The 27,857-nt window shown below is 37.8% G+C and overlaps 1 protein-coding gene across 6 annotated transcripts in view; it reads left to right on the top strand.

The window, feature by feature from the left end:
• The window catches only part of TOX3 (TOX high mobility group box family member 3), a 78,815-nt gene extending 51,784 nt beyond the window's left edge, over positions 1-27,031 (top strand). For 3 of the 6 annotated variants that reach the window (XM_072873108.1, XM_072873109.1, XM_072873106.1), the window contains 6 exons: positions 1,390-1,455; positions 5,367-5,621; positions 19,987-20,256; positions 21,639-21,866; positions 23,014-23,094; positions 25,275-27,031. In XM_072873108.1, coding sequence (XP_072729209.1) covers positions 1,390-1,455; positions 5,367-5,621; positions 19,987-20,256; positions 21,639-21,866; positions 23,014-23,094; positions 25,275-26,018 — 1,644 coding nt within the window. In that variant the 3' untranslated portion in view covers positions 26,019-27,031. The remainder of the gene's footprint in view (positions 1-1,389; positions 1,456-5,366; positions 5,622-19,986; positions 20,257-21,638; positions 21,867-23,013; positions 23,095-25,274) is intronic. The other 3 variants (XM_072873111.1, XM_072873107.1, XM_072873112.1) reach the window with 2 other exon arrangements.
• The last annotated feature ends 826 nt before the right edge of the window (positions 27,032-27,857 follow it).

Raw genomic sequence — 27,857 nt, forward strand, 5'->3', positions numbered from 1 at the left:
AAGCACAACAGAGTTTCTTGCTTGGAAAGAAAAATCTGTGCAAGCGCATGGTTACCCATCCTCATGCACTTGTTGCAGAGCTTATGCTGGTGGTGGTGGTGTTTTGCTGTTGTGGTTGTGGGGGCGGGGGGGGGAGGGGGGGCAGGTCCACGAAGATCTGGCAGGATAAAACAAAGCCTTCCTGAAAAAATTTGCTTTACAGAACTCAAAAATGGGAGTTAAAGGAAGAATGCTTAGTGTGGCTTCAGCAGCAGTGATGTGGCAGCGCATTGTAGGGACAGCACAGGGACTTTTCCCTCATTTGATACTCTTACTTTGCAGTGTGCATTGTGCCTGATAATAGAAATGTGAAAATGTGAAAGCCTGTGATTTAGTGTTTTAGTGGTAGCTGCATGACATGCGTGGTATCTGTTCCTTGAAGCAAAGACTCTAGACGTCTGCCTGCTCCAGGAACACATGCAGAAATAGTTACCAGACTACCTGTTTTTTGGAAGTGCCGTTTAAGGGAATAAGGCATGCTAAGTGCCAGTTAACCAAATGCTGATAATATCTTTCTTTTCTATGCTCAGTCTGTAAAACAAAAAGTACTTATCTTCTTCAACAAATGTTCATACTGCAGAATTTGGAGGAAATGGCTCTATGGCATCCTAGAGGATCCTTTCAGATCGCTCATGTGTGAGAGGAGTTGCACCTCAGTGGGAGCAAAGTGGGCACTTGGCCCACTCCACCTTGGGTAGATCTCAAGGTCTCAGTGTGATACAGTTTCTCTGATTTCCAAAATCTTCTGATGTTAATGTTTGCTGGGGGCGTGGGAGCTCAAGTGGAATGAAGGATAGACAAAGGGGGAATGTTTGGCTTTTTAATTTTGTGGAAAGAATGGGACTTTAAGAACGCTGCAGATTCTCATTCTTCCCCTTATTGACCTTCATCTCTTTAAAACCAGGTCTACTTGGCATAGTAATATAGCAGCTACTTCTAGCTGCAGCAATCGTCCGGATCAGGATCATCTGCAGAAATATTATAATGTGTGTCAGGAAGGATGTAGTAGAGTTGAAATGTCTTTTCTGGAGAATAGTCTCTTTCTAATGGACACTTAATTTCCAAAGTCACCTCTAGGTCTGTGGGGTGGCATTACTACATGGACAAAGAAAGTTGAACAGATACACTCGGGTATCTTCGATGTACAGATCTGGAGATGCAGAGTATGTAATAATAATAATGTTGAATGCAATCTAGTTCTGACTTCAAAGAACATCTGCAAAATTACATCTTATCTGTTTGTTGTTTTGTTTTTGTTGGGTTTTTTTCAACTTTTTCTATGCCAGTGATGGGGTAAAGCAAAGTTTATCGTGGCATGCATTAAAATCCAAATATTTATTTTTCTTCCAGTTTGGAAACAATAACAACTACATGAACATGGCAGAAGCAAATAATGCATTTCTTGCTGCAAATGAGGTAGATGTTTTTCTTTTTTATCTATGCTCATATTCTGCTGTTTGCTGTGATAATTTAACAGACTTTGAATGGATGAAGAGTGAAGTGCCGAATTTCTGTGTGTTTTATGGAGCACAAAATAAAGACCTTAATGAGAAAGAAAATAACCTGACAGCTCTCTATTACTAGTCAATTTAGCTGTCCATAAGGCTGTTACTTACATAGCATGTCAATAGAAACAAATCTGCTTTATGTATGAAAAAAATTATAAACAGAAGGAAACAAATAAAAAGCACAGTAGGTGTACACTTTGAAAGCAAGCTTGGTAATAGTCATTACTAGCTAATGGCTAATTTCTGTTATAGATACAAACACTTTAATTTGGGTTCTTAATACTCATATAAGTTAGAAAACCAAAACCAACTTTGTTGCCTGAAACGTATGTGCTGCATGAAGGAAACTTCTGACCAGGATCAAGAACAACCCAGGGGTCAGGCTGGTGGAGGCTGGCTGGGCTCTGGAGGTGATGTATTTGACCACTGCCTTTGAGAATGGAAACAAGAGAAAGGTATGGCAACTACAGTCTCCATATATTTGTTACAGTGGTGCGGCCTTACAGCCAGTTAATAGACTATCAACATGTTAATACTGACCCCAGCTCCAGACAGAAACACCTTTTGCTCATCACTAAAAACCAACAGCTCTTATTCCAAAGGGAAGGATGGAGAGTGCAAGATGCACTGTCTAGTAATGTGCATAGCAATATGGAGAACAAGAACTAAGTATTTATATAGGGTGCATGCCATAAATGATATTTCCAACATGAGGAAAGGCTAGAAAACTGGGCAGCCTTGATTTTACAGGTTGTAAGTGGTGATTCAGTCACAGGTATTCTTGTGCACTTTTTAAAAAGTGATCTCACAGAAAATAAGCAGAAAGGTGTAACAATAAATAGGAAGGTTAGAATTAAGAGTCATATTTTATGAATCATTTATACAATGGTGGCCATCTCTTTTTACCCAGCAAGACTGCTTAGATAAGGGAATATTATTTGGCACTAGCTCCAGTGTTATTTGTGATAATGAACACAAACCCCATCTGTAATGACAACATGATGTTTCTTTCTGTAGAATTTCTTTCCTACATTTGAATCAAACATTGATGAAAGCTCTGCTGCCAGCAGCTGTTCAGAGACAATTTAATTCCAGCTGTGATAATTCACCGTGTCAGACATTGGCTGTTATATGTTGATACAACAGTTCTCCAGATTTGCATTTTTATCAAAAGGAACAAATGTTTTGAACATTTCAGTACAGATGGCATTTAACCATGCACACAGTTTTTTTAAAAATGTGTAAGATATAAATATTTGAAAAGTTAATAACTTTAAAAAATGTGATTGGTAAGATAAATCCCGCAAATGTTATACCATCTTTTGGTCATAACAGCACCTTTCTGCAATCCCAAATTGCATACTATTCAGGCTCTTTTTACAGACTTGAATAGCCCAGTGATTTGGATTTAAGACTACTTCACTAAGGGGCTGGCTTTCTTCCTAGAATACATCTATTTTATCCTCAATCTTAGGTTTGTTATATGTTTTTAAAAAAAGATATATACATATTTGGACAAGTTATATTGTGAGAATTAAATTCACATTTAAAAAATGTTGAGGTATTCATCAGTTTACTCTCCCATTTGTAGTAAGCTATAAGTAATAAGATGAATGCTACTTTTCTAAGTAAAATATTGTATTATTATCTGGCTGTGTTATATATTTATACAGCTGTCCTAGAGTTATTCTGTTAGATGGGGAAAAAAGATCCAGTGCTTATAATTACTACTATGTCATAAATATGTCAAGTAAAGAGAGGTTCAAACGTACTATAATAATACTGATTTCACTGAACCCTTGTGCTTGAACAAGGAATAAAAATATGATTAAGTGTTAGTGTTCGCATTAAAGCGTGAACCTAACTTTGCAATTACTGCATTACAATGTATTTAATTATAGTGTTTCTACATTAACATGAATGTAGCTTTCTCGCTATGATTTTGGGCCTGAGCACTGCTGAGCTAGAAGCCCATTTTATTCCTGTAAATAATGCCTTAAGAGTGTAATCCTAGAGCACATTCAAGCTTAGAAGACACACATTTGCTTTATGTTTTCTGTCTCTATGTCATGATTACCACGACCCATTTTAAAGCACCTTAAATATTTATTGAAATAATATTTCAAGTGTTAATTACAGTGGTAATGAAAACAGCCAAATGCCACATATCAAGAATGAGTGTTTATCCGTATTGTTAATGTGATATGTTAGATTTCATTAAGCAGTAATGGGGTAGCAAATGAGTCACAAATTACAGTTGCATCTGTTACTAGACCACATTAGTGCCAAAATAACTGCAAATGCAGCCATAGGGTTATGTTCATTAGCCAACCACTTCTCCTGGCCAATCCATCCTTTGTGTTTGTGACTCTGGGGTCCACAGAAAGAAAAATGCACACCTTTTGTAATATAGCAGCGGGGAAGTCAAAAGTATCCTTAATCCAGGCCCAGCGTTCACATCCAGAATTAAGTTACAGTCTTGCAGTTCGAGCGAGATGGGTAGAGTCTCAGCAGACTCTGACGGTACTGCAGACTGCAGCAATCTGGGACCTCATCATTTCTGGTGTGAGACCAATAATGACAGCTGACAGGTTCTATATGCAAGCAAAGGTTCTCCTTGTGTTTCAGTTTCCATCTTCTCTCAAGCGGTTATTAATTTATATCATCATTAACAGTTTGAAGGATGACAATTTGCAGCAGTTAATGAGATCTTTCACTGAACATATCATTTTTAAATTAACTGGCATTAAGTCACTTCTGCAAACAATGTAAATAATACGTAAAACAGTTCCCCCCCAACTCAAATCCTGAACTAATGCAAACAAACAATTCCCAGAGCAGCCTTGCATGTCCAGAACAAGACAAGAGTGCCTATTTTAGGATTGCCAACTGCCCAATTTGATCAAGACAGTCCTGATTTGGGTACATTTAAAATGGCCTAATTTCAAGCACTGAATTTCTATTATTAAGTAGCAGTGGACCTGAAATAATATATGAAAGTTCATTTAACTTGCAAGAAATTTGAATAAGCATAGCTGATTTGTTTCCCAAATAAAAGTCAGCAACAGATTCTACTTGAATAAAGATTATCTTTGACAGACACATGCGCATGTACAAACACGCACAAACCCTGAAGATAACTAGCAGTAATGTTTTGCTCAAGGCATCTTAACAGGTGTTTAGTTCGTAACAAACCTACTGTTCAAACAAAGCTGGCTTGCTTCAGAAAGCACTGGAAGCTGCTGTAATCACCCTCACTCTTTTATACGTGTCTCTCCTCCAAATTACAACCCTTGTTTAAAAGGGTGCATTATACTTTTGGGATGGAAAAGAAAAGAAATAAAGACCAGAATGATAATATTTCATGTATATTAGTGGATAAAGAGGAAACAAAACATGCAAAATGGTCAGTGCTGAATTAATGTTGTGTATGTGCTACAAAATTGTCAGTATTTTATGAAGCATGAGAGTAATGTAAGCTGTTTGTGCTATTTTACCAACATATCAATAAAGTGGCAATTTGTTATACAGCCAAATCCAATGTAGCTGATATTCAGACTAACAACAAAGGCAGATGTTGCTAATTAAGTACGCATTAAAAAACTGTTAATACTGATACTCCATTAAAGCCATATGATAATGAGACTTAAATCTTTAATCAGAATGATCCACAAACCCCTTCAGTATACGAAACTTAAAAATTTCCTTGCGTATAGAGTTTGCATGTGAGAACAAAACAAGATTTGGACTGCAGGTCCGGAGGTGGTTGCTGAGAGCACCGTGCCCTAACGTGGTTTGCCTTGTCCTGTCCTCTTCTAGCAGACGTTCCATACGCCGAGCCTTGGGGATGAGGAGTTCGAAATCCCACCCATTACCCCCCCACCTGAGTCAGACCCTGCACTGGGGATGGCAGATATACTGCTGCCCTTTCAGGGCCTTGGTGACCAGCTGCCTGCACAAGGGAATGAATTTACACCTCAGTTTCCCCCCCAGAGCTTGGATCTTCCTTCTATTACAATATCCCGAAATCTCGTGGAGCAAGATGGCGTCATCCACAGCAATGGATTGCATATGGTAGGTCCAGTTCTTTGTGTGTTTCTGTTGCCTAATATTGTCTGTGAAAGCATTGTAATGTAGATTTGTGTCATCTATCAGTTTTAATTGACCTCTCAGAAGTTCTGTATGATTTCTTGGTATCGTAGCCTGACCAAGCATTTGCCAATGTTCTGTATCACGTGCAGGTGTATTCTGTATGAACGATGACATGTGTTGTCAGTGTTACACAGCAAACAATGATATGCTATTATTCAGTTCCCTAAGGCAGTTGGCAAATGGTTAAGGGTTTAATACTGGTGGATTCAGGAAGATAAACATGGCTGTTAAGGTACAGTGCAATGCTAGACTGTGTGTGAACAGATCTCTCGTGAAGAAGCAGTCAGGCTTTGTAAACACAGAATTTTAATTTTGGGAATGGACTTGGAAGCCCATGTCCATTGGCATCATGTGCATCCCAAGTGCTGCTAAAGTTCAAAGATGTGTTATACAGTTGACACTGGCATCAAGAGTTGAAAGACAGTTGTGTTGGCCAGGGTGAACTAGAGCATTTAGAAGGAATTGCTTGTCTGTATTTCAAGTATAGGACCCACATCTGACAGCCATCAGGGTATTTTGAAAATGCAGTATTGAGAGTGGCTCAGAAAGGGAGCCAGACACAATATGCCAGCAGTAAAAAACCATGTATTTCCCTATATTCTGTATATTCCGTGGGCTAAATCTTTATAAATGGAAATTGATTTTTTTTTTTTTCCCCCAGACTCATAATAGAAGTGATAGGGATGTATTACCTTGACCATACTCAGAAGTACAGGGCCATAAAAAGGCTTTGTTCCGTCCAGTGCTCTTGTTGACTGTAGAGGCTGGGGCAGGTTGGTCCTCTTCTGTTCCTGGGCTGTTTCCAAGCCCTCTGCAATGTGGAGGGATGATCCAGGTGTGGGGAAGGGCTGAGTGATGAGGACTGTCAGGCTAATTCCAGTGATCATTCCTGTTAATTAGAACAATCAAAACCAAGGCTGGGTGGAGTCTTCTCCAGAATCTATACACACTGTATAGCAGTGATCTCAGTGGGAGAGTATACAGGGCAGTTTCGACTTTCTTGTTGTATTTCACTTTCAGCTTTGGGGGATCTCCCTGCTTGGGTTTCTCTAAGCTTTGTGCAGTAACATTCATGCTCATAGTGATGAGACACAGCTGTGAGTTGGTTTATCATACTTAGCATTTTAAACTCAGTGGTTACAATTAGAATTAGTTTCTCTATTGCATATTGAAGACAGAGTGAATGTTTAGCTTGAATAGATATTTTACATCAACTATATTTTTTCTGATTAGCTGTTTTATATAGGACCTTTTGCTAAACTTGGTGTAGTGAAAATACAGATTTATTGCTGGACTGTAATAAAGGTCATTGTGTTGTCGTGTTATGTTTTCATGTAAATCTTTTTCTTTTTTATTATTCTGGCAAGCAAAAATTAATTAAAGATTTACAAATCAACACGCAGCAAATACTTCTGTGGAATTCTGCAGGCTGCTGGCTTCATTGCAAATTTTACTATTTCCTTGGAGGTCATGAAAAGTAGCTAGCGCTAATACAGAATTAAGCACAAACTGCTCACTACTTAGGAGGTACAGAATTCAGTAATTCCGTAGGTACAAAGCAGGGACTGCCTAAAACAGGCCTTGGAGGATATGATACTTCTTTTCAGATCCCATTTTGCATGGGATTTTGTATGCGCTAGACATGTTGGGTGACTACTAAAGAAAGATCAGATTAATAAAACCTGAGAGTCAGGAATGTTATGCCTGAAAACCAAAGTAATGGAGCATGTGTACACTGAATACAATGAAACTTGCTCAGAAATATGTAATAAATATCAAGGGCTGGATCAGTCTTGTGTTACGTGTATGAGTATCCCCTCAATGTGACCAGGTGGGTTGTAACCTGACCCAGTTTTGCCTTTTAATTTTACATCCTTTCATTGAATGTGATTCTTCCATGAGTAAATGCTGTCACATTAACAGTTCCAACCAGAAGCAGCTTCCTGGATAGATATCTCTTCTCTCACCTCTTCTTGCAATGTATGAGAGGCTTTACATCTTTTCCTTTTTTTCTAGACTGTGCAATGTAGAAATTAATGGCATCGTTTATATTGACTGCAGTGGTAAGAATTTGTTCCCGTATAGGTCAAAGACAAGATCTAGAGAAGCTGTGCCTTCTTATCCCAGTAGTCCAGTGGTATTTCCCAGGGTGACTGCCAGTTCAAAGCTGTGGTTTGGGAACTTGTGTGTAGTTTTTCTGCAGAGAATTGATGAGGAATTGCGTGATTTGACATGGAGGAGCCACATAGGGAGGTTCATGTGTCAGACACTTCCCCACAACTGCTTGATTTGTTTTATACTGAGAGATGGAGTGGCCCCTGCCATTGTATTTTAGTCAGTAGGCTTTTTCTCTTCTGCTCATAAATGCTGGGTAGCTTCAGGAAGTTTAAAAACGTTAACAGAGGGTCCTTGCATAGGTTTCCCCTGAACTCACATAGTTCTCTCTAGTACTCAAATTTTCCAGCAGTTAATCTGTATTTCAAAAATAGAAAATGAAAACATTATATCATATTTTATGTGAAAAATGTGCACTTTATTAAACTGGTAAATATTTATTAATAATATTAGAATTCATCTTTAAATTAGACATTTCATGAATTACCTTGCCTTGGAGCTATAAAAACTTTATTGCAGCAATAAAAAAAATGTAAAGGAGGCATTTTGACTATGAAATTTCATTTCATGGTCAATTGAATTTACTATATCTGAAAGAACTAAAGATGGGGTTGTAAAATAATTATGATGTTCGTATACACTTACAGAACAATGTTCTTATCCAGCGATACTAGGATAGTCTTATTTAAAGGCTGTATTAATAATGTATTGCTAATCACTAAAGCTTCTTTAGCTGAATACAAACTTAAATTGTTTTAATACGAACTGCATTGAGTTTATTGGTTATATTGTGAAGCATTAGAGAGCTTTACTGTAAGCAATATTTAATTTAGATAAATGTAGTCCTACCCTGTTGAAAAGTCCAGTGGAAGAATTTCACCTTGAAGGAATGTCATGAGATTTTAAATCACAAATGTTGAAAAAATAAAATGGGCTTGGACACAATTATGATTAATACTATGTGTCTTTTGCTTTTTTCTATGTACTACCTGACATGTTCACCTATAAACTTGAATGCAGAATCGCCAGAGGCATGGTTAAAAATAGGTTATGTCAAGGTTTTCCTATGTCTCCCTTAGGGTATGGAGTTGGCTAGCTACCTCGTAATACTTCTGCAAGTATCACATATTTCCCACAGGAAGACAAAAAAAAAAAAAATCTTTTTAACATATTATTTGTGTATTATTATATTGAAAAAATCATTCATGGTGCAAGAAAGATATTTATTCTCAGCATAAATGTGACCTAGCAATTATTAAAAGATCATATTGATGAGTTAACAATTGTTCATACTATTAAGATATACGTGCTATGGAAAGAGTGACAATTTGTCACAATGCTGATTAACTTCATTATTATTGGCAACAAACACAACACATTTATCTTACCTTACAGCATTTTTCTTCATTTAAAAACAGACAACACCAACAAAAAGAGGAGATAAAATGGAGGCAGTATGATTAATTTTAATATTTTAATAATATGCAAATAAAATCCTGATGTTCAAAAATGAGTCACTGAAAGATGGACTGTTGATGTACATTTGACTTCAAAGAACACATGGATTTACATGATGTAAATATTATCCCTATAAATACTTGAATATAAATAAGTGGAAATCAACAGCGATATCCTCATTAAAAATCAACCCCCAATATTTTATATTAATGCTCTGTTTTCTGTTGAGCTGCTCATAGAAAAATTATTTTAATCTGCAAACTGTGGCAATTCTATAAAACTACAACTTGTGCTGCTGAGGGTTCCTTTTTTTAACACCTCTCTATAATCTGCCCAGCCTGCTGAGTAGCATTGACATCAGTAGTACATCAATTTCAGAAAGTGGATTATTTTTACTAGACAGCTATTGTGACATATTGGGTCAGTCATAAATGAAAGATATTCATGCAAGCATGCAATACTTGTAATGAAGTCTCACTCTGACCTTCTGTATGATTGATTCTGTAATTTAGTTTTCTCAGGCAGTGCCTGAAATGAAATGAAATCATGTTGAACAAGTTTTGAATACCCACAGTGCACCAGGAGAAGAAAAATCTGCAGCCCCAGAGGCTTGAGAGAGAGCAGCTGAACGATTTATCTCCATGCTATTATAGCCTTTGCCAGCATTCAACATTTCTTTTTTTTTTTTTTTTTTTTTTTTCTTATTTGGCTTAAGTACTTAATTCTGCAGGTAGCTGTAAATGGGAAAATAAAATGCTGTTCAGATTTAAAATGACAGGACAGGAGTATGTGCAGGGGACTGATAAAATATCTTGAATAGAACTGACCTTTCATGTAGCTGAAAGTTACTGGGGGATTCATCCTCATAATTACCATATAGATTATTTTTATTTCTTTCCTGCAATGAAACATTTCAGAGAGCAGTAGTGCTGATTGAATGAAAATTGAACTTGTTAACATTCTTTTCAGCTTAGCCTGTTGTACATAACAGAAGGTTAGCTTTGATGAATTTCAAAATTCTCTTTCTGATATGTAAAAACCAGACAGTAAAATAATTGTCTCTTTTCAGTCTGATTTTTCTTTTATCCAAAAAAGTACAGATGTTACAAAAACAGACTGATAATTTTACATATATTGCTCCCTATATTACTTATGCTGTTAGAGAAAACGTGTTTCCTATTTGATGAAGATTTGAGCCTGTTTATATTTTATAATTGTTGCAGTGCTGTCAGTGCATTCAGGATTCTGCACAGATAAGGCTAATTCATAGTAGAATACGCTCATCTTTAATTACATTACTACTAAGGAGTGGCATTGTGCTCAAATCAAAGACATGATGGTGACTATTGCTTTTATTTCCAGAAGAGACTTTTAAAATAAACAGCTCAATGATGCGGCTTTAAAGGGCTGAGTTGCAAATTTGAGCTTATTAAAGGCTGCACACAACAGCAATATTATTACTGTTTCAGAACAGTGGTGCCTTTTACTTAAAGGTCTAAATCTTTTTTTTTAGTAATTTAAATTCCCAAATTACTAATTAACTTTAAATTAATCGATTAACAGAAGATTGCAAGAATAAAAGCTAAAAAAGTTGCTTTAAAATTGGCAAAAGACAGTTATTTCACTACTCACCTGACTGCATGCCTCTAATTTATGTGTTCAATTTTCCTTTACAAAGAAACTTACTTGTAAATCTCTCTTTTAATACCCAGTCTGTAATCTCCTATCTAGAGAGAATGGAGTAGGTTTTCAATTAATACAATGTTATAACAACATTGTTTAATGTGTTGCAGATGAAACAGTTATTTCATGGGTCATTAATGTGTTTAACGCCTGGAACGGTCTATTAAAACAAGCCCTTGTTATTGTTATGAACATGTTTATTGTCGTCTTTAAAACAAAACATACAACTAATTCCAGAAGGTTATAATTATCCATTTATAGGAGTAGCAACTATTCTTACTAGAAAGAGAGATTATCTTCAGAGTTTTCTTACTTCTATTTTTTCTTTGATTACTATGGTGGATTACTAAACTCAAGTTTTAAATCAACAATGTTAGTCTGGTTTGTAGTGGACTTTCCCAGCAGAAATGCTAGCTGTTATTGCTGCTGTTTTTAACAATCTGTGGTCCCAAGAAAAATTAATCTCAAAATTAAGTAATACCAAATTAAATGATGCTCTGGTGGCTCAGATCAGTGACATTTGTCCATTATACAGAACCTTTCAAATGGTGGCGGATGCTTTGTAAAATTAGACCTTTAGGACTCAGTTGGGATTTTGCAGCTCCGGTGCCCGCTATCAGCTTAGCGCTGTGACAGTCTGGTTTCTGCCCACAGATCTGAGCTGTGTGCTTTGCTGATAAACTTTCAAGTCTTTACAGAGTCTTTTTTTTTTGATTGGTCTATAGTTAAGTGTTTTATTTTACGTCTAATGACGTACTTGTGCATTTTTTCGTTACCTTTCAGAAGCGTGTGTGCACAGCTCATGGGGCCTGGGGGAAGGCGGACAATGGGCTGAAAACCCTGGAGGCCACAGACAGCAGTGGCTTCTGCACAGAAGCTACATGCTACTACTTTAACATGATATGAAGACAGTGCTAGCCTGATAACGTACTAAATAAGAGGGGTTTAATAGTGTGTACATTTTCATGTCCTCAGTAACATTGTAATACTCAGTGTGGATAATATAGTCACTTTTCTGAGAGACATGTTCTTCCTTCCTTTCTCATCGATACAGACACAATGGGCCATCTGTTAATGAGCTGTTGGGGTTGGAGAAGGAAACGTATTCTGGTGTTCTTTTCAAAAATCAGCAACTCATAGTAACCGCAAGAAAGGACCTGTCCATAGGAAACAAAGTGGCAGCAGTTGCCAGAGACACCTATCTGAATAGCAGGTACTGCTGGTGCTGAAAAAAAAAAAATTAAAAAAAAAAATGCAAGTAGCTTATTACCTATCGAGATACGTGAGGGACTTCTGCACCAAAGAAGAGACACACAGTAACATTGGCAGAACAGTCTGAGAAAAAAGACTGTGACTATTTTATATTAATAATGCCTAAATCAAGATCTATCAGCTCCAGAAAATATTGTGAGGTTCCATATGAATATGTGGAAAATGATACACCCCACTGGGAAAGCTGTCAGGAATTGGAGCGGAAGCTGAATCTCTGATATTCCTAAGAACTGAGCTCAGAAGGAATGCAGACGTGTATGACCGTGGACACCAGCTGTGCATTAAGCCTTGGCCATGGCTTTAAACTGTTCTGCCTCCTGAGTTTAAAATCAGGTGCTGCTTTCTTAAGCCAGCCAAATGAGGCAGATGCTGCAGCTGGTCTGGATATGTTGTACCTGGCCAAAGGCTGTGCTGGGTCCAGCCACCCTTGTTCTTGGGTCATTTGAAAACTTCCTTTGAAATTCCTGCTATTCTCTGCTGTTACCACCTGTGTTTCCCCTTGGACAGCTTACCCAATACTCAGCTTCCACTTCAAGTTCTCAAGCTATAAAGAAATGCTAAGTCTCTGTAGAGTTTTAAATTATTCTATGTTGTCAGGTAGCTGGAAAAAAAAATACCTGTCTCTGGTAATACAAAAGATAATGAGACCTACTTTTCTGATTTGCTTTAAATCCAACAACAAACAAACAAAGAAAACCCAAACAAAAAAACCCACCACCCCCAAACCCCAAAGAAATAATACCCCCCCCCCGAACATAGCTACCAACATTTGTAGCAATTTTTAAACAAACAAATGCCATGTAACCCCCAAGTCTGTCCCCTCCAATTCCTTGCACAATTTTTGTTACCTTTGATAATGTTTGTTAGTTGTCATGCTTCCTTGCAGCCTCTCCCCGTGTTGCTTACTGCATAATAAGGACCTTTGAAGTCTGCCTTTGATTTGGTAGCTGAAGCACCTGAAGTTGCAGAGGTTGTAACAAAACTGCTAACAGCATTTATCTGACATTCTGGGACTTAATTTTAACTATCCAGGGTTTGTTTGCAATGTGCCTGCGCTGTTTGCATACAGCAGACCTAAGCTTGTACTAATTTGGAGAGAAGCTCCTCATGCCAACAGACTCATCAGATCAGAGCCCAGATCTGTGATCTGAGTCACACATGTATTGTGATCATGCTGTTGGGTAGCTTGTCCAAAAGGAGTGTGATTCAATATGCTCTAAAGTATGGTAGATGTTTAGGGAGAAGAGAGTGGAGAATCTGTTTTTAAATGCCTCTACAAAATGGTGTAAAAATTAAATTATAAAGAAGTTGTGAATTAGGTGATGCTAAAGCATCAGTAGCAGCCACTGTGGATGGGTGGAGGGCTATAGCAAGCCTATGGTGCCATCCGTCTGCAAGAGCAGAAGCCTTTCCAGAGCAGAAGGACTCAACAGCAAGTGAGGCAACCAAGAAGCATTACCTCTTCAGCCCACTTTGGGGACTGCATGAGGAATCTATGGGGTCACAGGAAAGTAAATGGGTAAGAACAAAGTTCCCAAAACAGCAAATGCTCCATGCTAGGGTGGTGGAGCACCTTGGGTAAGAATTATAAGCATTTCAGAGAGAAGTCTTTGTCTCTTACTTTGGTAGTTGTGTGATTTTGGCCTAGCTGTGAGCTTTTAGTATTTCTTCACCATGTAATGCAGGATTTTATTAGAGATAGCTGAGCGTGCTGTGAATCAGCTGGTACCAGTAGAGGCCACAGAGCAGTGTTGCAGAGGTGCCCAGACCTGGGACCTGGAGCTGTGTTGGTCTGGCAGGTGCCCAGGCTGGTTGGCCCTGTCCCTTGGCACCTTCTTGCTTGGAATCGCATCTCTGAGGTGGTGCTGCACTGCCTGGTGTGCTCCTGCTGCCTAATCCCTGAATGTGGTTCCATAGAAGAAGTGGTTTTAACTTGTGATTTGGTGGTCTCACAGCACTCTTAGCACCCCTGTAACAGGTCAGGCTGTCTGCTCTGAAGGAAGCTCTGCGCTGCACAGGGGAGTATGAGGAACAGCAGCCATGCCAAAGGATCACTGCAAACGTGGTTGCAGATCAGACCGCAAAGAAAAGCAAGGCACAGTAAATCAGAAAGATTCCAATAAAACATGTTAAACTAACTTGGAGGTTGCAGCCGTATCAGAAAGCTGTATAAGAATATAGCAGGAGATGAATTTCTAGAGACATCTGAGATCGCCAGAACAAAGGGAGACAGTTGCTCAGTTTTGAGGAATAAATCAGTGGGCCCTCATGTTTGTTGGTTTTGATTTGGTTTTTTTTTCTCTCACGTCCCTTCTCTGGCTTATGTGCTCTGTGTGAACAGAAAAGAGTAATTTCTGATGTAGTTGGACTGGGGGAGCACACAGACCAAGAAACTGCTTATTCTTCATGTTCTTCAGGCAGCAGAATGTGCGTAAGCCTGCTGTCACTAACTGATCTTTTAGATCCAGCTGCAGACATAATTTTTTTCTGAACTGACATGTACTGTTTGTTGTAGCCTTTATTTGGGAATTAAATTAGCTAAGGTTTACTTTTCTACAGAGACATGAAGCAAAACATGGGAGTTTTCTCTTTGCTGGAGAAAAGAAGCTGCCGCTTGTAGTGAATCTTCTGATAACTGCAGTTTGACAGATCTATTACTGATGGCAGTATCTGAGGAGGGGAGAGGAAGGACACTTCTTCAGTGGTGGCAGTACCAAGTGCAACTGTTTTGTATTCTATTAAGTAAGGATTTAATCTCTGACAGAGAAAAGCATCCTGTTAGTTTGATTTGTTTTGATTGGCACTGAATTCCAATCTTGTAAAAATTTAGATTAATGGATTCTTTTATCTGTACTTTACTTGTGGAGAAAAAGAGTATTGAGGATTTCTTCTAGAGATATGCTGACTTGCCCAAAAGTAAAGGGAGTAATTTACAGACAGGGACAACTGAGGATTTCACTCTTTACATTGCAGTGCATTTGCTTCAACTTAAATATATCCTTTAAAATATTACATCAGCTTATGTTACATTGACAGTGACGAATTCCTAAGGCAATAGAATATATAATGTTTTAAGTCAACTTCTGAAACTAGGGCACAGTGAGCATAACCATAAATGTTGGGTTTTGCATAGTTATTTTTGTTGGCAGATTTCTCACTTTCCTTAAAAAACTAGCTCATGCAGTATAGGGTCAGATCCCAGCCCTACATCTTCCTGTAGGCACTTCCATGGGCTCAGTCCTGACATAGCTAGAGAGAGTCTTACTGGAGGTGTTGCCTATTTAAATGATTGAAGGCTGTAGACATTGATTTTAATCAAGACTTCAATATTACTCAAAATGTTCTAAAAAGTAATTTCCTAGTTATATTTTTAAATATCATGTTGAATGTTCCTAGAGATTAAAATTATATCAGGGTAGAAATCTAGGATAAAACTACTGTATGTAAATGATTCTCAAAATGCAGAGTAAGTGGAAATTAGGGCATCTCTCGATGTAATGGGTGCATGCATTTATCTGTCAAAATAAATACTAGCTGTATTACTAGCTGTATTAACTACTGGATGCTTAATAAGTTGATAACAGAAGAACGAACAATCTTTTATTACCTTAATTTTTCCCTTAGTACTCAATGGTGTGTTTTGCTTTCGCTGGCTCACATACAGTAATTGTTGAAAAACACCTTTGATAATCTGTATAAATTAAAGCGTGGGAGTTCACACATTCCTTTTTTTTAAGTCTCATTACTCTGTTGTTTGCTTTCCAGTGGCTGTTGAGGAATTGATATTTTATCAATTTTTGAGAACTTATACTTTTACAAATCAAAGTAAAATAAGCTATATATTTGGCATGTGCCATGAGACTTGTGTCCTTTGGCAATATGACTAAACATGACTTCCTTGGCATGACTGTCTAAATAGATTAGAATAGTTGAAAGTACGATAGTTTGATGGACAGACATCCTTATGGTTCCTTTGATTAGGCCTTCTATGCATCAAATGCTGAATGTCTTTATAATGTGTGCTATTGGAGCTGTGCAAGAGAGTGGTGACAGGAAGCCAATGTGCCTAGATACAGTCACCATAAAGTTGTTTTGAGAAGGGGGAAACATTTTGGACCATATTTTGCTTTTTTTATCCATGCGTATAATTGAAGAGACCAGAGAGGTGGCTGGCATTCCCCTCAGTAAATGTCTCTATACCTTAGGTTTTTTGTAGCACTCATGTAGGTTAACAACAGAGAGATCTGAGACTCTGCAGACTGCAAAGTCATTTCAGTCTGCAGAGGAATCACACAAGTTATTTCTCTTTGGTTTTCCGTTTCACACATTATGTCCTTGTTTGATTGTCACGCTGAGTAAACCAGTGGTTGAGTTTTGCCTGACTTGTGTTAAAATCACCAAGTTTTGCCTAACTTCAATCCAAGACTGTAAAGCAGATCAGGCTGAATCAAAACTTGATTCTATCCGCTTGAGAAGTGCATGAATCTTTGTCTTTTTTGCATAATGTTACAAAAATCCTGAATGCTCATGATACTGGTGTGTCACTTTTATTTCTGGTTAAGTTTATGTAAAAGAGCTTGTGACAGTCTCTAAAATTTTCACAGTATTCTCAGTGGATTATTTTGAATACATGAGCTTTTCAGTTTTCATGTGGTAATGTAATTAGGATGTCATGTGGATGTTTCAGTGCACTTGTATTTCCATGCGTGCTCCTGATATAAGATGATTTTCATTGTTAAACGTTTCTTTGATAAACATTTTGTGCATAATGAAATGCTACTGATCCTTTTGGTTCAGTATTGGCCTTTGTAGTATAAGGGGAAAAATAAGAGTTAAGGTAATTGATGGAAATTTTGTTTTCTTGATTATAGATTCCTCCTTAGAAGATTTTGTTTACTCAGGAACTATATACAAATGCTGTGGACTTTACTGTTGCTGTTGACTAGCTCCCCTACCTTCTCGCTACTTGCCAAACCACTGTACAAACATAAAAAATGGTTTATACTTCCTTGTCTGAAAGCTCTTCTATAGGTATCATAGGTTGTTGAGACCCACAACACTGTACCACAAAGTAAAAAATGAAATATTCCCATTCCCTTCTTTGTGATTTTTTTTTTTAATATTGATTAGCCATATAACTTAAATTCAAAGTGCAGAAAATATATTGTTTGTCGTTATCATATGCACATATGATGTAAATGGTAAGAGATTGGAAATGATACAAAATATTTTCTTTTATGTAATATGTCTTATCTGTTTGGTGCTAGATAGCCAGTTACAAAATATTGTTGTTTCCACTTCTAGCTTTTACTGAAGTTTTTAAGATTAAAAAAAAAAAGCTTAAAAAATTAGGAAAAGATACAGAAAAGAAAAACTGGAATTAAGTAAGTGGATGTAAAAAACCACACAAGCATCAAATAGTGTAGAAAAAGGGACAGTTAAGAATTCATGGGCTTGTGTATAAAATTAGATTCTGGGTCAGTGCAAGTCAAGAGAATTTAGTCTCAAAATCATAGATGCAGCCGAAATGACAAGACTTGGAGTAAGTGGTTTGTAACCCATGTCATCATATTTTGTTGCCTTGGTGTAAAGGCCAGAAAGGCCTGTATTGTGTAACAATAAAGAGAGAACAAAAGCTAGCCTTTTAGGTGTAGAACACCTCCAAGAAACTGCTGCCTGCAAAATAATGAAGAAAGTTAATTTCTATGAGAGAAGGTCATTCTGATGATCTCCACTTTTGCTTTACCAGCAGAGTTTTTCTTCATGCAATAAAGTAATGTCTGTAAACTAAAATGAACGGAGTAATAAGCAGAAAGTGATCTCCTTTTACAAAAGACTTTGAATGACTTCCACATGCCACTGCCAATACAAGTCACAATCAAAATGACCCTGTAGTTAACAGTAGTAAATTTTCACAGAAAGGTGCCCTGAAGCAAATGGGTATTTCAGCCAATGAGTCTGATGTTTTGATCTTTCTGTATCAAGTGCTCCACTTTTGGCACATGCGTTCATCTCTAAGGAACTACACTCCTTTACTGAAAATATTAAAAGAATTTCAGAAGTAGGAAAAGCAGCGTGGTGCAGTATGGATGATGAGCCAAGCTGGCAATGGCTTGGAAAGTTTGGGGAAAATGAGGGTGAGACCTGGTGTATCGGATCCGGATCATGAGCTTGTGGGGTTAACTTCATCTGTACTGGATCCAGGTGCAACACTACATGTACTTTATGCTAAGAAGGATTTCTTTTTTCTGTATAGGCTTCAGCAGAAAGACACATGAATGCCAAATTCAGAATTAATATGATTTATTGCTATAGGGAAGCAGTGTGCTGCAGCACTTGTACATAAGATGGATGAGGCAGGGTGTGCATCTTCTCTAACACATGTATTGCTTCTTTGTACGGCTGCACTTGTCCCATCCAAGAAAAGGTTTTCAGGAGCACAGAACAAGTGCCTGTGTTGAGAGAAGGGTCGTAGAAAGTAAGAGGAAAGTCACTTGGGCTAAACTTACCTCCGTGCTGACACAGATTTTTGAAAACTGGTTTGGGCTTATCCAGACTTCATAAGAGAGCCCTGGAAAGGTCAAACTCTGTTGTGGAAGTCTGGTGGACTGTATGCTGGGCTCCCAGCATTGCTGTTTTGTTCTGTGTCATTTCATTAGGAATCATTGCACCTGCTACTAATTGCAATGTAGGTTATTAATAATGAAAGAGTTTTCAAAATCTAATTTATGTCTCATGTATCTGTCTGTTCAAACAATGGCTATAGATTAATCAGGTTGCTGAATCAATTTGTGAGCTATTTATTCTCTTCACTTATTAACTGTTTTTAAAATCTTATTTTCTGTTTAAATGTTCTTTCACTGTGTATTGATCCGTGTGTGGTTAAAAATAACAAAACTGAGTTGTTCATAGGCAGATTCCAGTTGACTTTACCTTCAGGGTCTCGCTTCTTTTTATTTACAAATGTGAGAAGTGTTGTGCAGATGTAGAAGAAGACATAGTTTGTGCCCTCAAGAAACAGTAGAAACAAAACCGGGCAAGTACTTGAGTTTCTGAGACATGAAGTAGAAGAAAAATAAAGTTGGTGATTGGTACATAGCTTGCTACTTCCACATGTGTGTGATTGTTGGATTAAAGATAAAAATGTGTAGTTTTGTCTGGTACTTGTGAACAAGGATTTTTAGGCGTGATTAGGATTACTCGAACAGTTCTCCAGCGTGCTGCAGTGTCTGCACTCGAGACCTGGCAGGGCAGTGTTCTTCGTTTAAAACAACTTTAAAATCCCACTGAAACAAGATTGTTTTATACCTACTACTGTTACTAGTAACAGCTAAGAATAATTGAATGTCAGTAAAGGAAGATGCTTTTCTCTCTATGTATATATCCCCCCCGCCCCAGTTTTGTTTACTTTCTGCGTTTGACAGCAGTTTGTGTCTTCTCAGTTGCAGTGTTTTCCCTCTATTGTCAGTCAGCCTGTTTCCCTGTTGTTTACGTGGGTATTTCACACTGCATCAAGAAAAGAAACGTTTAAAAATGGGGAAATGCAATTTTTATTCCACAGAAACACCCCACCCACCCCAGGGCAAGTGTGGTAACTGTTGCTGCATTTAATTTATTAAAAATGCCTTTAATTCATTAAAAAGAAACTAAACAAAACTGCAAGTTGACAGTATCGTTCTGTAAGCCTGTGAAAATAACTTTGCCAGGTAATGCTATATGGTAACTGCTAATGACTAAATAATGTTTCAATCTCTTTTAGGATCAGAGTCACACACAGGTTTCCCAGTATCGCCAGGATCACTCTCTGATTATGAGATCTATTGTCCATATGACTGATGCTGCTCATTCGGGAATTATGCCTCCATCTCAGCTAACCACCATTAACCAGTCTCAGCTAAGTGCGCAGCTGGGGCTAAATTTAGGAGGCACTAATTTGCCACACACTTCTCCCTCTCCTCCTGCAAGTAAATCAGCCACTCCTTCCCCATCCAGCTCTATAAATGAAGAAGATGCAGATGAATCAAACAGAGTAAGTTATTCCATGCTCTCTAGTGAGTAAGCTTTACATGTCTATATCCTATATTTTCATGAACGTGGCAGTATCTTCTCAGCTGCAATGTGGTCATATAAAACACAAATGTTACAGTATAGTGGAATATGATTCATTTGCTGTTTAGCTTCTCTACTTAAGAAGTTTCCATAATACCTCCATAATAATAAATGTAAGAATATACATATACGTATATTTGATCTAATACATTCATAATTTGTTTCATTCACCAATATAGATCTGGCGAATCTCTTTACTCATCAACTTTGGACAGTTTTGTCATTTCGGTATTCTCTGGAGTCATAAAGCATAGATGCATTTAGATAGAAATAAAACAAGCTTTCTTCTAACTGAAAGTTTAGTTAATTTACATTTTGCTTTAAATAAGTCTGTTATAAAAGGAAAATCGTATCAACAAAATAAAGCACAAATGTTATTGTAGCAGTATATTTAAAGGGCCTAATTTAGACTGTTCCATGAAAGGTTTTCTCATTAAGTTAATGGAAATTGTGCATATGGAAAGATCACTGTACAGGATCCTCAAAATACCAAAGCAAAATGACTATCATAGAGGTATATTTAGAGTCCCTTTATCCCCTTGTTGCAAGAATCTCTGCATAGCTCAACAAAAGAGGGTACAGGACCTGAGGAGCACACAGGGACCAGAGTTACCTGTAATCCTGGGCGTGCTGCTCTGGGGGTTCCCCATCCCAGAGGCAAGAGGGAGACGTAGGTGCAGGGCTGGTGCCCGGCAATAACACAGAGCCTCCAGCACTACTGCACAGGCACCTGACCCTGCACGAGGAGCGGTGGAGGTGGGTGGCGGACACAGTGGGTGTTCGCTGCAGGTGGATAGAAACTGCAGAGTTGCTACTGCTTTTTGCCTGGAGGGTGGGCTTTTTAACCCCTGACCCATGTCTAAGTTGACAGTCTAAGTCTGGGAATCAGGAAATGCCTCCAAGTTCTTGTCTTTTGAGTGTCTGCTGCTGAAATTACATCTTAATGGAAAAACACAGATTGCCTATTCAAAATATACTATAGATTAAATCTTAATTTTTTTTAATACAAATTAGCATTGGGGTGAACTTTTTCAGGTCAAGCTCGCAGGATTTGACTCTCTGAGCCATGCTTACAATGAGTAGTAACTATTCATGCATTTAGTTCCAGTAGATCTGATGAGATTAAGCTGAGACTAAGTACTACTTGGTAGGAGAAAGGCTTGCACAACAGGAGTCTCCAAAATGTTGCCTACATAGTAGCTTTATCCATATATTATTAAGCCAGATTGACAATAATTTTTTGGAGTTAATCTGACTTATTTTATGCATATATTGACTGCTCTTGTTATTACTGTTTCTTAGGCTACTGGAGAAAAAAGAGCTGCCCCGGATTCTGGCAAGAAGCCCAAGACTCCAAAGAAAAAGAAAAAGAAAGATCCCAATGAGCCACAAAAGCCAGTGTCGGCATATGCCCTTTTCTTCAGGGATACACAAGCTGCAATTAAAGGGCAGAACCCGAATGCTACATTTGGAGACGTTTCAAAAATAGTGGCATCTATGTGGGACAGTCTAGGAGAAGAACAAAAACAGGTAAAAAACTGATGCAGGGTTGTCTCACAAGAGGTAAAATAGTAATCTTTGTAAAAAAATCCTCCTACCTCTGCTCTGAGTGGACCACGCGACTTGCTGATGTAGACCTCTTACTCTGTAGAGCTACAATGATTTTTGAACTTGCTGAAGACCTGGCATCTAAAAAGCATTTTGTTATAAGAGCCAGTAGGTAGTATTAAACGTCTGTATTTGTCTTTAAATTTTAAAGGGCAGTTTGTAAAAAAGCTGAGGTGATATTGTCCTAGAGTCCTGTTAGACCATCTTTTGATGATTCCTATTTCAAAGCTCTTGTTTGCTATTAATCACAAGTTAGAAGAGAAAAGGGGAAGGTACAGCACATTTACCATTTTCCTTTGATCTGTCTTATGAATTTGTTACAAAGCATGTTGATTTCCAACCTTTGAAGCCAATCCTCTGTGCCTCATTACAATGTTGTGTGTGAAATGTTATCTCCAACTCAAACTTGGTACAGAATGATGAGTTTTGTTCTTCCTTGAGGGTTATTCTTCTTTCTATACACGTTACTCCTACACACGGATTGAAGGAAAAAAAAATAAATTCTTTGAGGCTGTATGCCTGTTGATACTCTGTGCAGCCCCCAGTAACAGTTAATGGAAGCTGCAGTGGAAGAGTAGATTCCCGTCTAGGACACCATCTGGCAAGATATGAATGATACTTTGTGAAATACATTTGGAAACTTTTAGTCTGATCGGACAGATGATGGTGAACCATGATTTAAAGGTGAACTTTAAATTTACTGATGATTAAAAATACAGATTAATTCATTTTTGCCTAACTGTTCTTGTTTAAGTCAATGAGATTCCCTCATAGTGGCTTTGGGGAAAGTGAATTGTCCAAGCTCTATGAACCACCTTTTCTAAAGGTATAAAAATTTTTTTTTATACATAGTTCGAATATTTGTTTAAAAAAATATATTGCATAGGCATTTTTTTGCTATTTTATGCTACTGCAGATACTTTTTAGCATCTAAAATACTCAGTGGTCTAATATCCCTGTTACTTAGAGTCATTAAAATACTTCCTGGGGAGGTAAAGTGATTTTGAGAGCATTCTGGCAGAAACGTCTTAGTAACTGAAGTTGGTGAAATTGTGGTCTCTTTTAATAGGTGTATAAAAGAAAAACTGAAGCTGCCAAAAAAGAATACCTAAAGGCACTTGCTGCCTATAGAGCAAGCCTTGTTTCTAAGGTAAGCCTAATAATGCCTTCAGTATAATGCAAGTTAGCTTTTGGCAATGGTGTTTAAATATGGGTGGGGGTTGTTATGCAAAATAGAAGTAGAATCCTAGGATTTCTGTAATACAGCTCTACAAGATGTTGTGCTGCTGCTTGAACCCTGCTTAGTCTCTGCAAAAAAAATTTAATCTCTCTAATGGCACAGTAATGATTACCAAACAATAACTTTGTAAATGTACATCTTCCTTTATCTATGGAGGCAAAATAATGCACTTCACAACAAAAGTAAAATTCAGTCATGAAAAATATACTTACCTTTTGACATTAACATTTGCAAGCTATTCACAGAGTTTTGTTTTTCCTCAAGTGCTACTTCTCAAAAGACAGACTTGTGTTGCGTGGAGCTGGAGAGCCATTATTGTATGACAAAGCTTAAGTATTTCTTGCAGGTGAGGGGAAAAAAAAGTGTGGTGGCTCTGAATTTGGAGAGTACTTACAAATGGACTAGCTGGCAGTGAGCCACACGGAGTATTTTAGGGGATCCTGAGTTAAATAAAACTCATGAAGAAAATAAAGCTCTGCTGTCTTATTTGAGAGTTTACCTTTTTAACCGGCAGCATTACACTGGTGGTAGATCTGTTGCATCTGAATACCATAAATGGACATATGCCTATGACCATCTAAAATGTGGCTAAAAATTAATCAAGGTGGTTATTTCTCCAGTAGTATTTCATAAAGATCAATTACAAAAATATCTTTGATCACAAGAAGGCAACAGAAGAAAGTGATATCTAACTCCTGAGAATACTTATTTGAATGTACAACTGCAGAGCATTAGTAAATCACACAGAAAGTTGCTGTGTATTTTAATGAATGCTTAGAAATACAACAGCAGAAATCAGACACATGCATTCTTGAAAGATGGAAAATTTCTTCTCCTTGTGTTGAAAAGCTGCATTTTTCTGTTGTCTCTAGGACTTAAAGAATATTCTCAAAGCCTTTAGTATCACAATGCTAAGTTCAATGGCAGCTGGAATTGTAAATATCTTTGAGGGAATTTATTTTGTCAATCCTAAGTTCCCTTTCCAAAAACATCAGAAATCATGTTTTCTCCCCAAATCCATGGGACCTGGGCTGCCAAGTAACTTGTGGAAAGACTGTAAGTGGAAATTACACTCAAGTCCAGAATTCATCTCCCTTAACTTAAGACATCCTTGCTGTAGCTTTTTCATCTGAAGTTGTTGCTGAGTGTAGGGATGGAATAGACACTTCTGCAGCATAATTTGACACATTCTGAAGTAAATGTCTAAAACATGTCAGTTAATTGTGCTGGCAGAGACTTTTTCTTTCAATTGTCTTTATATACAGATTCTAGACAACTGTTCTACATGTCGTGTACAATGCAGATGTGTAAAACTGAGAGACGAAGCCTACCTTTGGTGCTTAAATATATCTAATTTAAATATACACAATATATTTAAATATACCTAATAAAACTATGCCTTCAAAGGCACCAGAACACCTCATTTATTGCAACAGGCCTCTTTGGACTGTAGTTTTCCCACAGGTGTGTCTCATCAGAAACCTGCAGGACACTGGAAGGAGGCAGGATTCCCTGAGCAGGGCACCCTGCTGATGCAACTGTAGTGCTTCCAGAGTATTCAGCTGGGTGCCTTGAGAATGTTCCCTTAGACTTTTGTCTGTTGTAGATACCTGGGACTTGATGCCTTGGATGCGAAGAACTGCAACAAGCAAATTAAAAAAGTTGTTTGAGAAGTTTCATTGTTTGTACACTACTCTTATGCCGTGATAACTGGTGCAGGGGGATATGCTTCTGCTCAGATTTGTCTCCCAAAGAACAGGGGGTTTTGAAAACATAGAAAGTGTTAGGCCCTTTTTAGCTCTTTCAGCCACACAATGTACGTGAGCTCTGTGACTTTCTGGTGTTGAACAAGGGCACGAGTTAGTTTTTTGTCCAAGTAAGAACTGGAGGTACTGTACACAGAGACGGATGAAGAGGTGATGTAATGGATTGGTGAATCAGTGATCTTTTTCAGATTGCTGATTGATGTTTTCTGATAGAAAACAAAAGATGAAAAAGCTTTCCCTGAGTAGCTGTGACTTTTATTTCCATGTAAACAGTAACAACATTTTTTCCGTTAAAAATACAATGAATTTCTTTTCCAAACACAGGCTGCTGCAGAATCTGCTGAGGCCCAGACAATTCGTTCTGTTCAGCAAACATTGGCATCCACAAATTTGTCTTCCTCCCTTATTCTGAATACTTCTCTTTCTCAGCACACAACAGTATCGGCATCTCCTCAAACTCTTCAACAGTCCCTTCCCAGAGCAATTGCTCCAAAACCTTTAACCATGAGACTGCCAATGAATCAGATTGTAGCTTCTGTTACCATTGCACCAAACATGCCAACAAACATTGCAGCTCCCTTGATAAGCTCTATGGGAACAAGTATGGTGGCAACACCATCTTCATCTCAAGTAAGTCCCTCAATGCAAAGCCAGCAGCACCAGATACAGCAGCTCCAGCAGCAACAGATGCAGCAGATGCAACAGCAGCAACTACATCAGCATCAAATGCATCAGCAAATACAACAACAAATGCAGCAGCAGCATTTTCAGCACCACATGCAACAACATTTGCAGCAGCAGCAGCAGCAGCATCTTCAGCAGCAAATTAATCAACAGCAAATGCAACAGCAACTGCAGCACATACAGCTTCAGCAAATGCAGCAGCAGCAAATGCAGCATATGCAACACCAGTCACAGCCTTCTCCTCAGCAGCATTCTCCGGTAGCCTCGCAGATCACTTCTCCCATCCCTGCCATTGGGAGCCCTCAGCCAGCACCTCAGCAGCACCAGTCACAAATACAATCTCAGACACAGACTCAAGTATTATCACAGGTCAGTATTTTCTGAAGATAAATGATCTTGCAACATGGCTTTGTGTTGATGGAGGGGGTAGGGGTAAACCATATTTGGCTGAAAACTGTAAATTGTTGATGGTAGTTATGCAGGGATGCATAACAGGTCAAATGATCCTCTAAAGTGTCTATTAGATAGGCAATAAAGAACTACAATGTAGCTGTGTATCATCTTTTAGCTGACTATAAATCATTTTGTTTAAAAAAAAAAAAAAGCTGTGCTCTTTTTCATGTGATGCCTTTTTAATTTATTTAAGCTTTACCTACAATATGTGAATCAAATGGCCTAACAAATACCTGGACCTTATGACTGCAAAATGGCCTTTCAGAGTTATATGATATAACCCATCTTTCTCTAAAAGTGAATAGTGCACTTCAAGGCAGTATGAACTCATGAAGCCCTTAAAGCACAGTTGTAACTACCTGTAAAATTATGATTGGATTTCATACAATCATACTTGTATGACATGAGTTAGTTGATGGCATTTTTTGTCATGAAAAAATAGAGTAAATCACAGATTTTTGCCAAAGCTCTTAATTTTTTTCTCTCCTAACTGTCTTCAGAAAAACAAATGCAAGTAACTGAACTTAAATGTTTGACCCAACCTTTCACTTCATTTCTCCAAATAAGCCTACCATAGTTTGTAAGAAAATATATATTGACATTTACCCTCTTACGTTAATTCCAATTACAGAACAAATGTGAATATTATATTCTGTGTCGAAGTGATGAGTTTCAGATTTAATACACTGTATTTTTAAAAGGGAAATGCACTTAAATAAAACTGTTATTACAGAAAGCTAAGATGAAAAATGCAAGAGTTTTTAATACACTGTAAAACCAGTAGAATATTTAAATGAAACTCCACAATCAAATAATCAATGTAAATATTTTCTTTAAAAGTTGTAAGTTTTCATATCATGTGTTGTAAAGTTTTCATAAATGAGGCTTTAATGTAAACACTGGTAACATGAATTATTAATTGCTACATTGCTTATTGTGTTTTTATGCTGTTTTATACTTTTTTATGAGTTATGATAGCAGCAATTAAGTTGTTTGTATTTTGCTTATCTAAAATAAATGCTTTTATCTTGCTATAGAATAAACACATTTCAGTAAAACTGATGGGCATAAGTCTTTGATACAAAAACCAGAAATGTTTCCTTATGAAAACACTTTCTTGGAAAATTTATTTAACTTTTTCGATTTTTATTTTATCAAACATACTGGGTAAATAGGTACCGATCGGAACAGAGTGGGCGATCAGCTCTTGTATCCGTAAAGATGCGCTGCTGAAGAGTCGCGTACAACTTCTCCGAGGTTTCTGTGCCTTACTTCAGAAAAAGAAAGCAGGTGGTAGCGTTACAAAGCATTCATGGTACCCTCTGTTACATTTATCCGCAGGACCAGGACAGCGAACCTGTCTCTCAGCAGCAGTGTTCAGAGATGCAAATAAGCACAAATTGTAGTTTTCTTTGTACCTTTGAGTTTCAGATGTAAACGCAGCTACTACCATGGGCGTCCCATCTATAAGCCCCTAACTCGACTGATCCCAAGCTGTCTGACTTGTATTTTATCGTAGAAGTAGGACGTGATAGAGGAGGGGTGGAGAGGGCAGGTATCTCACATGAAGGATTTGGAAACGTTCACATCCAATGTGTTGTCAGGATATTAGTGCTGTTTATACATTTTTACTCCTGACAGATAGGAGAAATCCTTTATTTTCTTCTTTCCCTTCTTTGCCTGCAATAGCTGTACTGCGAGTGCAGTCTGACCACTATCCCCAGTTGTCTTGCATGATTAATTACAGCATCTGTCCTGTCAGAAGCTATA

Source organism: Ciconia boyciana, chromosome 9 (assembly GCF_034638445.1).
Source record: "Ciconia boyciana chromosome 9, ASM3463844v1, whole genome shotgun sequence".
In the NCBI taxonomy this organism is placed as follows: Eukaryota; Metazoa; Chordata; class Aves; order Ciconiiformes; family Ciconiidae; genus Ciconia; species Ciconia boyciana.